This window comes from Enoplosus armatus, chromosome 1 (assembly GCF_043641665.1).
Source record: "Enoplosus armatus isolate fEnoArm2 chromosome 1, fEnoArm2.hap1, whole genome shotgun sequence".
NCBI classification, from domain to species: domain Eukaryota; kingdom Metazoa; phylum Chordata; class Actinopteri; order Centrarchiformes; family Enoplosidae; genus Enoplosus; species Enoplosus armatus.
The window spans coordinates 11,563,058-11,580,356 of NC_092180.1; the positions used below are offsets into that span (position 1 = coordinate 11,563,058).

At 41.9% G+C, this 17,299-nt stretch overlaps 1 protein-coding gene across 1 annotated transcript; it reads right to left on the bottom strand.

Annotated features, from left to right (window-relative positions):
• Positions 1-9,520: 9,520 nt before the first annotated feature.
• On the bottom strand, positions 9,521-11,785 carry LOC139285383 (fibrous sheath CABYR-binding protein). The gene has a single exon (XM_070905950.1). The coding sequence runs from the start codon at positions 11,783-11,785 to the stop codon at positions 10,067-10,069; it is 1,719 nt and encodes a 572-aa protein (XP_070762051.1). The 3' UTR covers positions 9,521-10,066.
• Between the last annotated feature and the right edge of the window lie 5,514 nt (positions 11,786-17,299).

The following is a 17,299-nucleotide window of genomic DNA, read 5'->3' on the forward strand; positions in this document are numbered from 1 at the left end:
AGGGAATATGTAATCCATTAACTTAAGTGGAAAAAATGAAAAAGGCCAAAACTGACATGAAAGTTTTCAGTGGATATCAGATTGTGCCGGATTATGTCTATACCTATTTGAGTAATATGTCTGTAAAGTAACAGTGGGAGCAACTGAATCACCAGCTTTCACAAAAAGCCCTGGGTGTTTTGTAGTTGTCTGCCAGTCATTCTGCAGGGTCTTTCTCACACGTTGCAGTATGCTGAAGTGTGTGTGCAGGGAGTACAAAGCAGTGAGGAGCTGCCAGTGCCTGTGTGGTGGACATATGGCAATGCCGTGGGCTAGGGGCATCATGGTGGGTGGAGGCACAGGGCACTGTGTGCATTGTATGTGTGTGTGTGTGTTTGAGTGTGCATGAACGTATGTGTGCATATGTGTGTGCGTGTGTGTTGGGATGAATCTATGACAAAGTTAAGGGATTTAATGAGCCGTGCAGAGGGTCAGCAGCAGAAGGAGGTCCCGGCACTCACCCAGTGATTCTCTGTAAGTGCATCTGAAGGAGGGGCCAGTTTGAAGTCCTTGTACTCCAACACAATAAGACCGGCCTCCCACCTTCCTCTAACCAACACTTTCCATCTCAGTCCTTTTGTCCACCGCCTTCACTTCAGTTTCTCATTCATGGACACATGTGCACAAAAGCAGGCACTAAAAACTGCTTTTATAAGCGTGTTATAAAATGTGTGTAAGTGCACACACAATTTAATATCTAAAATGTTGAATGATAACTTTAACCAAGCACTGTGAGGCTGAAAAGACTTTGAACTCTATTTGGTTGTGTGTGTTGGGGGTGGAGTGTGTTTATGTGCTGTGTATCCAAGCTGGAGGGATTCCTTTTTTATGAGTCCAGCCTGCCTCATTCTGAAAACATAGCTGGAACATTGTCTTGTGTACAAAACGAGCCGCACACAGAATGCTCATTTTTAGCAAATGAAAAAGTCAGTTAATGGTATATATGATCATCGCATTGCCTTAACGTGGTATCATTCATATGGAGCCCTGCTGGATAGGAGGGCTAGTGTTATTTTACAAATGATCATTGTGTTCTATGAGACAAAAACACGTGTTTATGGTAATGGTGGTAAAACATGTAATTCCCCCAAAATGCAGAAGTTGTTATTGGTTTTAATGGGTTGTAAATGCTTATTTGTTACTGATTTGAAGAGAAAAAAACCCCACTTTCTTTCTCTCCATTTCTCCCTCTCCCACTCTGTTGACATAACTGGACGTGAAAAGCTGGGATGACGATCTGCCACAGCACTTTAGAGTCCTCCACAGTTAAACAAATGTTGACAGGCCAAGACAAAAGGAACACAAAGAACACGCTACAGCTGATGTAAAACAATATTCAGGTTTATTAGGATATGTATGTAATCAGTTTGAGAGGTATTGAGTCATACTTTTTTTGCCAATTAAGCTCTAACTTTTCTGGAATGCATTTATGGAGCCTTTCTGGAGCCTTTCTCTCCAGCTTTTAAGCAGTGCTGGCATTTCTCAACCACTGTGGTAAAACACACCGTTGTGCAATTGTGTGAATTGTTGTGGATTTGTGAGATTTTGCCAAAAATGTAAAAAAAAAAAAATCGACTGAATTAAACAAACCTACTGTCTTGAAAAATGTAATGGTAATTTAAAGCCTTCTGGTATGTTCATATAGGTCCGTGACTGCTGCTCATGTGCCTGCAGCAGCTGGACTGTAGGTGACAGATGCTTTAAGCTGCTATTTCCAGTTTGCTGCTAAGAAAAGCACTTTTCGCATCTGTCTGCCACAGAATGATCATCAGTGTCTATAGTATAGTGTCAACTGGATTATAACATGAAGTGGGGTGTATGGAGAGAGACAAAGAGAGCACTAGGGCACCTCAGAAACACATACTTGTTTGTAATTTCCATACCTTTCCACATCACTTCTGTTGGAGAAGATTGTGGCATTTCAAGTCATACCAGTCAGTCTGCCTGTCAGCTGGCCTATATTAATGTTGTCCTACACTGCTGCTTTACATCTCCTTTTCATCAGCTTCCTGTCTGTATTTGGTGAGTGTTGTCTTCAACATCATTTGACCTGCCAAACCCTTCACTTGTAAAACTCGTATGGTGACTGAATTGACAATCCCACAGTATCAATTTGGTACCGAACAGGAGTGACACATCCCAGTCTCAGGTTTAGGTAAGAGTGTGAGAATCTACCAGCTAAACAGGAAGGTTTATATTCAGCCTGCCAGTCAGCCACGTCAACCAAAGAGCTGACAAGCCAGCTGCTCTGCCAAGCTGTCATTCAGAGGCTTTGCAGGTAGTGGAAATGATGGACGGGTAATCAACGATGGGAGAACCTGCCAATGCCCTTTGAATCTACACAGCGATAGTCCTACCTGGATTATATTTCCCTTTGCTGTACCAAGCAGAACCCTTATATTGCTCATATCTGCAAAATGTTAACTGCCAACACTATTAGACCAACACTCATTTTTTTAATGCCTTTATTGGACAGCGACAGTATAACAGGAAATGAGATGAGAGCGAGATGGTGAATGACATTCAACAAAGGTCTCCAGCCAGATGTGAACTGGGGACAATGCAGTTCATAATCTGTGCCATTACCCCTAGGCCACCTACAGGCCGCCCAAGTTATTTTTAAAATGTTTATGTGTAGCAATTACAGTTCAAACAAGTAAAACCACATGGTAAGGGGAAGGTAAGGGGAAGGTAAGGGGAAGGGAAAGATCACGGTTAAGGAGGAAATAAAGACATTTGAGACACAAACAGGAATCTAGAGCCAAAGGCAAAAACTCACACACCCATCCATGACCCTGACCCTTACTTTTTACTGAGCTATATGAACTTCCTGCACTGGCACTGACTGAACATTGACATTCAACATTAATCACTAATGCATACTTGCGTATGAATAGAATTTGCAGGAGGCAGGATGGTCTGCATTTGTGTGTGTGTGTGTGTGTGTGTGTGTGTGTGTGTGTGTGTGTGTGTGTGTGTGTTGCATAACATAATATCCTGCTTGAATAGCTTTCAGATGGATGTTAGCAGAGTTGACTACTTTGCTTGTAAGTCGGCAGACAAGCAGACACACACGTTTGTACTTCTATACGTGTGAGGACTCTTGGTGACATAATGCATTCCCTAGCCCCTGAGACTAATCATAACCCTCACAAAGACATGCCTGACCCAGTCCCCTCACTTTAACTTTTACCTAAAACTAAGTAATCTTCAAACACACCTGTTTGATGTGAGGACTGGCTAAAATGTCCTGACTTTCCAAAAACATCCTGACTTTCTAGATGTAAAAGTAAAAGTGATATTGGTTCTCACAGAGATAGACATCCAAGAGCACACAAACATACAGAGGTAGAGAGAGAGTCAGAGAGCGAGTTGTTGCTCCAACAGGTTGGGAAAGACCTCAAACATGAACCCCTGCAGGCTCCTCCTGAGAGCTGAGCAATCACTTTCTCTCTCTCCATTCGTTTCCATCTTCCCTCCCTTCTTTAAATCTCATGTATGTACAAACATAGAGTAAAACCCCTTCTTCCTCTCTGCCAACCCCCTACCTTTTACTCCGTCTGTTTTGTCCTTGCCCTTCCCCTGCTGTCTTCAAAGTGCCAGAGGTCATTTCATTTCATGTATAAATAATTCACCAGGGGCCATGCAGCCAGTGTACAGTGGCTGTCTTAAACAAGCAGCAGCTTTGATTTAGCTAGTCACCAGAGGCACAGTGAAGGTCATCTCTCCCCAGTGGACTCTCCTCAGCAGCCATGGTGGCTGGGGCTGAAACAATTTACAACTGAAATTGTATTACAAGAGCACAGGCACTCTATTAGAGCATGTTTGTTTTTAAAAAAAAAAGAAGAATAAGAATAGAACAGCCAAAAGCAGGTTTTGTGACATGAAATTGTGTTTCCCGTTACTCCAGCTGTCACTAAAAGCAAACAGAACCTATATCTTATAACCATCTTTTCATTGTCATTCTGATTGTTGTTATTGTAAACTGATAAAGGAATTCCTCCTCCTCTTCTTCTGCTGGCTCACAGAAAAGCAGTCAGTGTTTTGGGTTCTCTAAAATGTGTTTTCTTTTTTGATAAACTTTATTTTGCGGTTTATATAACATTCCACATATTTCTGCCAACTTTCTGAATGGTCCCCATTAATCTTCAGGTAACAAAAGTTGAACATTTGAAGAACGTACAATGTGTTCTGTTCTTTTCTGACTTTGGCTGTATCATTGTTCCTTCGTTGATGTGAAATGACAACTGCTAAGGTGAGTCCTTGAGGAAGGCTAAAGAAATCAAAGGGAGGAATGAACTTCTTACTGCATGTTTCCTTGGCACTTGCAGAGCCCAAATGCTTGATCAAGGTGACTGCACACAGAATGAGTTTCCGTCTCTAATCTAAAACATACACTGTGCTTATGCGCTCACCATAAGAGAAACCTCTCTTTCATTGACTGAGCTGAGATAACAGGTGTGTGTTCAGTATAAATCTCTGTATGTAGATTAGTTGTTGCTTTGCTGTGAGGATGGTTTCAAAAGAGCACTTATAACACATGACTGTCATGTTGTCTACGTTATTAATACATGTATTTAAGCATCATTAGTACAATTTAGCAATTTAGTGTTCATGCAGGCTCACTGTCATAGCTTACCTGGACACATGAATTGAACAGAGCCATTGTTGTTGTTTGTTAGTAACGCCTCTGCGTTTCCTGCTATGACAAGTCAAAATGTCTGCTGTCAAAAAGGCCTATTGTGTCTCAATTTCAAAGAATGATGGACGTAGCAGTTGTGGATGCTGTCTCAACTTTCGTTTTGGTGTGACCCAGCAAACACTGTGACATTGAATAGTTGCTGATACAACAGCCCAGGCGCTGAAAATCTCAGGTGTTGTCAGCAGGTGTTGAGCCAGAATGAAAATTGAGATGACATCCACACTGCTACCTGTTTCATTTTGTGATGTCAAAACCTGAATACGTTTTTGTGCTAGTTTTAGTTGACACTGAACTAGGTGTGTGTGTGTGTGTGTGTGTGTGTGTGTGTGTGTGTGTGTGTGTGTGTATGTGTATGGCCCTGAATCTTCTGGTTGTTCTTGTCTTAATAGCCTGGAATGCTTGGTAATGGGAAATACATATAGGTATGGCTGAGAATCCACAGGCCCTTATATGTTTACGTAGATACTGTTTATATAGATACTATGTCCACATTTACCCCTCTCACACACACACACACACACACACACACACACAAAATGGGCAGCTGTAAAGTGCTCACTAAGCACTGCAGCTGCATCAGCAGAGTGAGACAGAATAGAAAGCAGTGTCTTTGTTTGTGTGTGTGTGTGTGTGTGTGTGTGTGTGTGTGTGGTTGAGAGAGAGAGAGAGAGTGCGCATGTGTGTGAGGAGTTAAGGGTGATGGGATCTTTGGGCAGACAAAGGGGAATCACTGCTACTCTCAGCGTCCATTAGACTAACCCTATGGATCAATATTGATCCTTACTACCACCGAGCTCCATCTAATAGGCTTCTGCCCGCCCTGGTACAATGACAGCATTAGCGCACATGTCCAGATGGATGGATTCGGGGGTGGGAGGGTGAACCACAGCCAGAACAAGAGAGAGAGAGAGAGAGAGAGAGAGAGAGAGATAAAGAGGCTAAAAAGATTTACAGTTCCAGAGGAGAAAGAAGAGGAGACAGTAATGCTGATAATGTGTGCAAGACAGACACCAAGAACGAGAGAGATTTAACCAGACAGAAAAATACAAAAGTCATAGTTTGCTTATGTAGGCACAGTTTGAACCAGGAGATGAATCCATAAAAATCCCTCTTGCTCTTTCAGCATGTCAGTTACTTAGTGCATCTTCTCCTGACTAGTCGTTTTAGAGAACATAAAGGGAAGGAGAGGAAGTCTCTGTACAGCCATCATAGTAAAACCATTAGACATCAGTGGGTGTGTGTGGGGGGGGTTGCAAAGTGAAAAGGGAAGAGTGAGTTGTTTGTTTTTGGCCGTGTATTGTACATGTTTTCCTGTCTGTACTTCTGCTCTGACACCCTCTTGCTTGAATAATAAATAGTGATCAGCTGTTGCTGTAATTTGACCACCTGACTCTTATTATTTACTCAGCCAGCTGAGTGGAGGGAGAGAGGGAAAGAGCATCTCTTATATCAGAAAGCATTTCAGAAGTCCGAGCAGTCTTCCCTCACACACTCACATCCTCCCTGTTTGTTATCTTGGTAATAACCAAGGCGAAACTAAAAGATTCCTTCCTGCACACAGGGCATTGGAGTCGTTTAATGTAACGGCCCTCTAGATAGGGAAAGGCGTGTAAATAAAGTCATGGTAAATATTGCCTTCGGAAGATTTGTCATGAGGTAGAGCCAGTTCAGAGCAGAGTGAGATGCCTCAGTCTTCTACATGGACAATAAAGCTGTAAAGGTCCTGAAAACAGTCTCTCAATCAGCCTCTTACTATGAGTGGTGAAGTCCTACATGAAGAAAGTCGAACAGTTTTGGTCGTTTCACATCCATGCACCAATCAAGATTTAACTATTTTTGAATCCAAATCTGATGACAGCTGTGGGATTGTTTTTGCTTCTGTTGCCAGGCCACTGTGAACTGACCTGGTGACAAAGTGTTATTTTCTTCCTGAACTTTAATTTAGATTGTTGCTTATTCTGTCATGAATATTTAATGTTATAGGCTGTGTCCAAAATCAGTCCCTGATTCATTCTTTCCCTATTCCCTATATAATAAGCACTGAAGCGTTCACTCAATAGTCAGCAGTAAATTGATTCATCATTTTGTGTGTAGCGTTGCACAACGGTAATTTATTCATCTAGGAAATGTAGAGCATTGCACTGTGGGATTGGGAGAAAGTAGATTACATGCCATAGACACTACTGTTTTTTGTTTCAGTTTCATTTTGGGGGCACCGTATAGTGCAGACATTTCAGAAACGGCAATAAAGAAGTATTTTTAATTTGAAACCAAGTTTTTAAGGGCTATAAATAATCAATCATGAGCTGCGTCTAATTTCTTGAAGAAACTGAGTAAATGTGTTATTTGTTAATGTTGGTCTTCCCCTTTTCCCTCTACTTCTCATTCATGCAAACACTTACACATTAACGTACCCATAGTACATGGATGAGTTTGTTAAAAAGACATCAGCAGTGATCTAGACCTGTATGTTCCATACTTTGCCCCCTCCCAAAAAAAACTTGACCAAGTAGGTCAGTGCCTCGTGAATTTCCTCATAATATAGCCTTTGGATTTAGTTCACGTTTTCTTTTTCCTTTTGCTTCTCAGAGGCATCAGTCGGGGATAGCTAAAGCCTGCAGGCTAGTCTTCACACAGGGAAAAAAGAAGCTGGAACACAGTCTGAGCTTTGTGCAGGAGCTTGCATATAGAGCACATAGTGTTAGGGTAACCAGGCAGTGCAGCTGGCCTTTCACAACTATGCAACTTTAAGGCAGTGTTTAAATCAAGATGCAAAAGACAAGGACCCTGTTCTCCCACACTAACACACGCATGAAAGGGAAAGAAAGGGGAGGAAAGTGAAAGAGGGAAATGTGGAAATGATGAGCCTCCAATGTAGAAGTCAAGTAATGCTGGGTTAGGGTTAGAGTTAATGCAATTTTGGCAAAAATAAATAGCTGTAGCAACAAATTTATTTGGTTTAAGCACTATTAATATTTCATCATGGAGTTTCTACCTTTACTGCTACGAAAATTACCACTTTGCTTGATTTGAAGGGTCTCCATTTTTTACTGTGCTACCCCCGGATGTCTATTGTTCATTGAAGGTTAGCTGCTGTTGCCAAACTGACTTCTTACACTTCTATAAATATTGATGGCCTGTGAGTTTAACCTATTAGCGATTTGAAAGTAAAACAATTTAAAAGCATTGCAGCATTGCTGTAGTTGCTTGATAAAGATGTCATATACTGTACTAAAGTGCAACACTTTGCCCCATATGTAAAATAATTTTGTGTAACTGAAGCATTATGTGTTGTCATCATTGTTGGGGAAAAAAACACCATGTGCTGCACCTCCAGGTATCATTTCTCTGTAGAGCTGATGTTTTTTTTAATAAAACTGTAAAATTGTTCCAAACCGGCGACCAATGGCAGCAACCCCCATGCATACAAAGTAATTCATTTTGACAAAACTGTTCTGCAAGAAAGATGAAAACATGCCAGCGAGTTCATCCTCCCGGCCCCCAAACCCTCTCCACAACATTCCTTTCATAAATGTGCAGTGCTGGAGTATTTTTTTTAAGAAACCGGAGAGAGCTGGTATGTGGATGGGCCCATTATGGAGCTACTTCTATGGGAGGTTACCGTTATCACTATCAGATCTCCTCTTATGCTCTGACCCATGGTCCAGTCATTATTTCAAGGATGGATGACCATACTCTACTAAAGCCCACCCTCCACCTCGCACACATGCACATACACACACACACACACACACATTCACCCACCTCCCCACTGTCCATATATGTACACACACACAGATGCAGAGAAACACAAATATCATTTTACTCCTTCTTGTTAATGTATGTGTGTTAGCACCTGCACGACAAAGACCCTCTAGTCTCTGACATTAGTGTGAGCAGCAGGCGTGGCAGCATTCTACAAGGAGGCATCAGGTAGGTGTCAAAACATGTTTGGCCCCTCCAATTACCATCCAACTACTACTTGTTTGTCTAATTCCAGTCTGTGAAATAGTCTGAAAATGTCTGTAGAAACGTCTGTACAGAACAGAGTATCTTATTTTGACATCTTCTTTTCCTCTGCTCAGCATCATAGCACTTGCTTTCATCCCAGAACACCCCTCCCCCCCTCTTCCTTTTTTTTCTGCCTCCTGCAAGCATTCCTGCCCCTCCCCCCTTTAGCTCCCCTTGCCGGTATGGATCTGCGAAATGTTGGCAGGGTGTGCTGCTATGGCATGGAGCCTCAGCGATAGTCATGGTGATGTGAGAGAAAAAGAGGGGAGGAAAATCAGAAAACCTCCGAAAATGGACTGATTTCTCTGGGTACAATGAAATCCTTTTGTTTGCCCAGTCTTGACATGCAGGCGGCATACAATAGGCAGCCATGTTCCACCAACCAAAATATTTGTAATGTGGCCAGCGACCGAAAGGACATTGCTCTTTGTAGGTTTGAATAATCAGTAAAACTCTAACCCACTGCAGCTGATATGAGCTGTAGTGGCAGTGGATGTCAACAAGTGGTTTGATATTAACAGAGCCTAGATGTTCTGTAAATAATGTTGCTCTGCTTCTCTTGTAACTATAGTGACAAAAACTCGATGGTTCAAAAAGGGTTGAGATTTACTGACACGTTAATAAGGAAGTCTGATCCATAGCTTAGAATAAAGTACAAGAAATCTTACGAGTAACCCAGTGCCTCAGACAATTGTGACACACTTGATGCTGAGAGACAACGCATGGAAAGAAAAGAAGATCACTGTAGGCTATAACAATCTCTTTTTATTCTCTATTCCGAACAATCAATTTGAAATGAACAGTCCTCACAAGTACCATTATTATAAAAGGCCAACACATTTATGTCAGGTCTCTGCATATAGTAATAGAAAGGATATATGACATTCTAAATCAGATAACATACTAATAATGAATGCTGTTCCAATAAACCACTTTGTAATATTCACCTGGCTCACACACAAACACAGATTTATTCATTTCATTCATTAATATCATATTTACTGTACAGTATTTTTACTGCCCAGTTTCACTGCCTGTCTGCACTCACCCTCAACTTTCAAACTGAAGTCTCCTCTCTGCACTTCCATCTCACTTCCTATCTCTCTGTCTGTCTGTCTCTCTTGCTATCCTCAAGTGGTTGCATTTCATTTTTGGTTACTCAAAAGAAAACATCCTTTTGCCTGAGTTACCACTATAGACATTGCGGTGGTTACAGCCTTTCAGAAAGCCTTGCTGTGTGTGATACCTTGATGGCTTTCTCGCACAATCGGAGGATTAAATTGAATTCACATTGATTTGAAAGATGGCTTCTTTTCAGACTGCCTGGGTGACCTCATTGCTGAGACCCTCCACCATGTCGGAGACTGCATCCGGAACTTCCTGGACATCCCCACTCAGGTTCACGTCCTTTTTCAGTTCAAAGTCAATTTGCTCCTTGATAGGTATCTCCTCTGGCTTTTCATTACCATTGACACATTCCTCTGTCTGGGCGGCAGCAGAATCTGTGCACTCTCCATTCACAGCTGGAAGTGCATCTACTTCTGCCATATCCTCTGTAACAGCAGGGCTCTCTAAGTTTCCATTTTCCATCTTGCCTTCTACCTCAGGCTCTGGGCAAGGCACCTCTTCCACAGAGGCTTCAGGTACTTCTCCAGACTCAGCAGTAATTTCACTGGCAGAGACAGACTCTGAGATGACAATCTCAGGGACAGGTTCTGCTGCTTCTAGCTCAGCTGCCACCTCAGTGCTGGAGGCTTCTGTTGCAACAGTTTCCTCTTCTACAGGCTGATAATCAGTGGGGGCCTCCTCTGCTGCAGTCTCCAAGACCTCAGGTACTTCTACTGCTGCTCCCTCAGTCTCAAGTTCAGCAATGTCAAATGTGGCTACAATAGGTTCTGGCTCAACGTTTCCCACTTGTTCCTCTGCAGCAGATTCCACTGCAACAGCCTCTTTCTCAGGCTCTGGCTCTAGTATTTGCTCTGGTTCTGGCTCTGGTGATTGTTCAAGCTCTGGCTCTGGTGCTTGCTCTGGTTCGGGTTCTGGTTCTGGGGCTTGCTCCAGCACCGGCTCTGCAGCTGGCTCAGCCACTGGCTCTGGTTCAGGGACAGCAGCAGACAATACTGTCTCCTCCACAGTGGCTTCTGGCTCAGTAACAGTCTCTGGGATGGGCTCTGGCTCTTGGTCCTTGGGTGCTTCCTCTGTGCTGGGGGGAATAACCTCTGGCTCCGGCACAGATTCTACAGCTGCAGCAGGTTGTTCTACAGAGAGCTCCTCAGGTGCAGCTGCAGGCTCAGGTTCAACCTCACTAGGCACAGGTTCTTCTGATGCTGCTGTTGCAGCCTCTGGGAGCTCTACTGGAGCTTGTTCCTCTACCACTGGAGCTTTTTCCTCTACTACTGGGGATTGTTCTTCTACTACTGGGGCTTGTTCCTCTACTACTGGAGCTTGTTCTTCTACTACTGGGGCTTGTTCCTCTACAACTGGGGCTTGTTCCTCTACCACTGGAGCTTTTTCCTCTACGACTGGGGCTTGTTCCTCTACCACTGGAGCTTTTTCCTCTACTACTGGAGCTTTTTCCTCTACGACTGGGGCTTGTTCCTCTACTACTGGGGCTGACTCCACTGCTGCTGGGGCAGATTCCTCTGCTGGTGGAACAGATTCCTTTGCTGCTACAACTGATTCCTCTACTACTGGAGCTGGTTCCTGTGCTGCTGCAGCTGGTTCCTGTGCTACTGGAGCTGCCTCCTCTGTTACTGCAACTGGTTCCTCTACTGGAGCTGGTTCCTCTGGAGGTGCAGATTTGGGCTCTTCTGGAGCTTTTACAGCTTCAGTTACTTCTGCCACAGCTGACCCGACAGCTTCTTCTACCACATTGTTTGCCTCAGCTGTCAACTCAGCTTTTGTGGGTGGGGCTACGGCCTCCACTTTAGAAGACTCCTCTGCACCTGCAGCTGTTACTGCGGTCTCATCCTTCGTCTCTTTGGGGTCGCTCACGTCATATCCCTTCCTCTTCTTGCTCAGTTTGCCTCCCATGGTGTCTCCTAGGAACAAGTGGATGAATGTGTCTTTTAATATGAGGTATGATATAAGACATAGTTTGATTTGGCATGTCTCTTTAATTATGAATGTTTAAAACAACTACATTGTTCAAGAGGGAGTTTCCAACTCACCTGAATTATATGGGGACAAAATCCATGACAACACAAGAACATGCAAACTCTTCACAAAAAGGCCAGAGCTGGGTTCAAACCCAGGAACCTCTTTTTGTGAAGCAACAGTGCTAAACACTTTAGTTAAAATGTATACACCACATGTTAACATTACAAATGTGTTTTCTAACTTTCTAAAATGCAACGTGGGTTCGGCTTAGATCCTTCAAATGTAAAACAATCTTCTGTCAGAAAGGAGAATGGAGAGAAGTCTATTGTCTAGAAGTGAACTAGAAGTTCAATTAGGAAACCGCTCCCTGCCAAACACAGTTTGGCTGGAAAACAAATGTAAATGCATGGGAACCTCACTGAGATCAGACAACTCTGCAGACTCTCTACCCTTTCAGGAATGTTGGGCAAGGCTCAGTGCCAAATGAGCCCACGACTCTGAGTTGAACATCTATGATTAAAATGTACAACTATTCCCCTCTCAGCATGAAAACCTATAAACTATGTAGTGTAGTGAGTCTCACAAGACACATAGACAGAGGAAATCCAGAGCCTGCAGTTACATTCACATACAAGATATAAATTACAAAACTGGATTATATGAACCGCACATCAGTGTAAAACCACAATAATCCAATTGTCATATTCTGAGAATGGAGCAAACGTGTGCTACAGACATGGAGTTGTTTGTATTAATGTCATGACACTGCAGTCAAAGTAGAGGAAGAGTTTGTGATTGCCACAGAATGTGACTTCCTTCCAGTGAATAGAGAACTGGAAGTTCAACTTTATCTTACTAACTGCGTTGCAGCTGACCCTGAACAAACCCTTAAAGAGCCCAAAGAGCCCTTAAACGCCATGGTTCTGCAGAATAGACATTACAGGTTTGTATTACATTCATTTTAAATGCCACAGTCTGATGATTTGATAAGCCTATTTCGGTTTGACAGATGCTATTCCAACAAAAGCTGGAAATATTATACAAATTGGGTTTGTTTTTTCTATTTTGTAGAAAAATGCCACAAGTAGGACTTTAACCCTGCAGGGCAGCATGTGTGTACGGGTACAATCTGGGAACTGTCCATAGTGCTACAACGGAGCAATCAAGACATGATGCGCCATGATGGGATAGGCTGCACATCCCTTACACCAATTTACAGTCTAATGAGCTGTCCAGTAATAAACAGGAGTCATTATACCTGCTTTTACAGCAACGCCGACCTAATTCTGTTTTGGAACTACTTCTAATTAATTATACTTTATTTCTTATGTGACTGGTTTTTTATTTTATTTGCCTATTTTCGCCAAACCCCGTTTCTGGCCTCCAAATCAGACAATGCCCTCTACAGTTTAAGGAAAATATCTAATATTTCGACATCAATCATTGTGGATTTTCACCATTTTTTACAAACCAATTTCTGAGTAAATGCGAAAGTCAGATGTACAGCAGACACAATGCTTTACACACATATTAGGAAGATAAAGGAGACACGCAAAAGGTATACGGCAGCATGTGCCGGCCGGTAACAAAGGATGGGGATTCCTCACCAGCAGCTACTCACTGACAAAAGTAATGGGTTGGGCTAAATTGGCAGCAAACACGGGCTAATCTGTATTATAGTGTAGGGTGCAGGCCTATGCTGCTATACAGGGGCATTACACTATACACTGGCCACCAACACTTGAGTGATAAAAGCTGTAGAGGGGTCTCCATCCCCCATTTCAACCCACCCACCGCTGCTTCTCTCAGCTGCTCTGCCCTTTTTGTTCACGAGCATTTGAAAATGTCGCCCTCACATGTAAAAGAAAACTACATTTACCACAACAACGACTAAATACCTAATAAGTACCACAACTTCATAACTTTCTTTTGCGCTTTCTTTATCCCAGAAGGGTTTTTTTCATCGCCTGGCCTATTAAAAAAACCCCAGCGCTGCTGCCTGAGAAGACGCACTAAATCAAATTCGACCGCTGAGAATGAGGGGAAAAACTCCTGCCTTTATTATGCCAGACTTGAAATGTACACATTTGCATAATAAGAGAAAGGCAAAAAGAGAGAGAGAGAACAATGGGGAAGCTGCAGCTCACAGGCGTCTTTCTTTCTTTCTCACTTCTTTCTTTCTTTTCTTTCCTTTTACCCACAGAACATACATCCTAGACATGTTGCAACTGAGAAATAAAACATAAAATAAAAAGTAAAACAATGCTCTGTGACCGACCTGTATTTCTAGAGAGTGCTCACTTGGGCTCCTTTTCCAAGATCCTGCTGGATGTGATAATGGAGGTAAACCTTTGGAGTGACAGCTGCAGATTCCGCCCCAGCTCTCCGAGGTGCAGTGTGGGACTGTGCTGTAACTGAGGAGTGCCCCTCACAGTTTTCTAGACATCTGTCGCTATCACAGTCCAGCCTCTACCCCACTACTGCTCCGACTGCAATCTATACCCTCCCAATCTTTAACCCCTCCCCTCCCGCACACACCCACTCCAGCGCATATCTCTCTGTTGTATAAATGCATTTGAGGACTGAGGATGATTATAAGGGGACTGGCACTTATTTAACTTTGTCAAATTTCTCTTCTACTCTTGCTTTGCCAAAAAAAGTAATGCCATAGGAAATCACTTTAGCCCCCCACCTCCCCACGGGACTATTACTGTAATATAATTTATGCATAGGAGGCACTTCTGTTATTTGTAAGCAAGATAACCTGATAGTGCCATCACACATAGTAATCATGAAAAAAGGAGCATAACAAAGGCATTCTGAGTAAATTAAAAAGCAAACTGATTTTATTTGGTTTAAAACTGCTAAATTGAATCTACATGATTGCGAATTGACATGATTCTTGAGCTGTGGTAAACTGTTTATATGTGGACATCAATCTTAATCATGTGACATTATAAACATATACAGGAACAGGCTGTCTGAAGTGTTTTTTTTAACTAATAAAAAGTAAGTGTTGCTGTTGGGGCTATAAAGAGGACCAAAAGTTCACTCTAATCTTGGTGAAGTATTGTGATGCATTGCGCCTCTTTGCTATTTGCCTTCCATGTGTTAATGGGACAAGGTTGGTCCGGGTGAGACTTAATGAAATTCAACAACTGACCCTTCCAGGTGAACATGTTGTCTAGATCAACAATTTGACCCAAGCAGCACTGCCACTGACACACTGCTAGTTTCAGGTATCTGAAAACCATCGATGACTATCAGATATAGTGTATATTAATCAAATAAAGTTGGGGCATAACTATGAAGATATGTGATCTGTCTCCAACAATATGGACATTAGTCTACAGGAAGTATGAAGTGGTACGAGCAGTGTAATCTCATTTAAACTGCTAGAATATCATTTTCTTTGTAGCCAAACAGCCTCATATCTCTTCCAGCAGAAGTACTTGTTTCCACTCGCACAGCCTTCTTCTGAAAAGAAAGACGAGACTGAGTCCTTCCCTGACAATTCACGCAAAAACGTTTTTCTTAACAGTTCCTCTCAGCGAAACTGAAAGAAAGACAATGCAAATCACATAACAATTGGACTGAAGATCTGATTACATCACTCAAAACCCACCAACCTGGTAATCAATCAGAAATGCCTTTGGAAAGCTGCCAAACAGGTTACTTTGTCCTGGTTGAGGCCAAGTTGAGGGTGATTTGTAAGGAGATTTTGATACAATTAAACGAATAGTGGTTACTAGAGGTACAGTGTATACAGTGAGGTGGCATTAATGCAAGCAATGTGCCTCAGTGCATGTTACAAAAATATTTAAAAATATATATATCTTTTCTTTTAACATAACAGATCTTAAACTCTGACATAATTTGTATTGCATGTTCCCTGCTGGATGTGATACATCCCAGTGGTTTTGATAGTTTAAAGAGGAGTTTTCTTTTTTTCCCTTTCTTTACTCCCCCCCCCCCCCCCCTCTTTATCCCATGTAAGGATCTTTAAATAAATACATTTGTCACTCATGTTTTGTATGGAGTTAATACCAGACAGACAGTATTATTGAGAAGACAGCACCCTCTTCTGTTACAAGAGCTCATAGTACAACACACAGTGTTGAATGCCACGTTTGTGAGATTTCTATTAAAACTATGTGTGTGTTATTTTAAAAAAGAAAGAAACGTGACTGATACAGGAATGTTGAAAAAACTAATATCTGTTATTTAGTTATTTTGAATTTTATAAAATGCTCTGCTATCTACTTGTTTTGCTTTCCAGATGCCACAAAGTTCCAGTCTCTATCTGTTAAAGACGACAAGAAAATAAGATCAATCTTGTTTGTTTTCCCTGTTGGCAGCAGAGCAAAACAGTGACAAAGGGGCAGCAGAGGCTGAGTTTCACATGATGCAAAAGCTCTGGAATGCATTCCCAGGAGTATAACCACCATCTCACAGCCAACCCCGCTGCTCCACATAGACAGAGGATACAGGCATGTGGGGAGGCCTTGGGAAAACCCCCAGAGTTATCAAGTAAATGTCCAAAACTCATCTGTCTGTAAGTCCTGGTCCTGTTGACCAAGACTGACATAAAGACTGAAGAGGTGGAGAAATAAAGAAACAGGTGTTGGGTGCTACAACACTCTACGAGCCAACAGCTCAACACCAGAGTGGTAGAATGTGTGCAGGAATGTGGCAAACTGCTGGGCCAGTGTGGAGGCTTTCCCACTGCGAGGAAGGTTGTAAGGTTAATATATATATATATATGTATGTGTATATATATATATATATATATATATATATATATATATATATATATATATATACAATAATTTGATTTCATCCAAAAATGTTCAAATTTGATGTTCCCTTCAAAATTTACAGTCAATTTCCAAAGCCATTCAATGAAGAGAAGTTATGAAGTTATACACTGTTTTCACCACAACTCTCCAAACATTTATGAAAAGGCCTGAAGTGTGATGTGTGGCCTGAGCATATAGCTTACTAGCTTCAGTCAGTTGATAACTGTACTGCGGGGCACAGTTTGTCTGGGCTTTTTTCGTTCAAAGGTAGTTCACCAACTGAAAATGTCAGAGCATGGTTATACTCAAAATCACAATAACTGCAATATTATTAGAAATAATAAGTATTTATCATCATAGTATTTGACCTGATGAACAATACAATTTCATTGCATTTAATTTTTATATAATTTGATCAGTCAGAGTTCAAGATAAATAAAATTCTCAACAAAAGTAAAGTAAAAATAAATATGATGTCAGTTCAAATGGGTACAATATCAGCCTTTGCAGGAAAGGGAGGATAGGTGCACTAAATGTTTTGGTAATGATTTCTACCCATTCATGTTCAGAGAAACATGAATAGCACCCTCTACTGGACACTTACTATTTTACAACTATAATATGAAATAATATGAATGAAAAATAATAC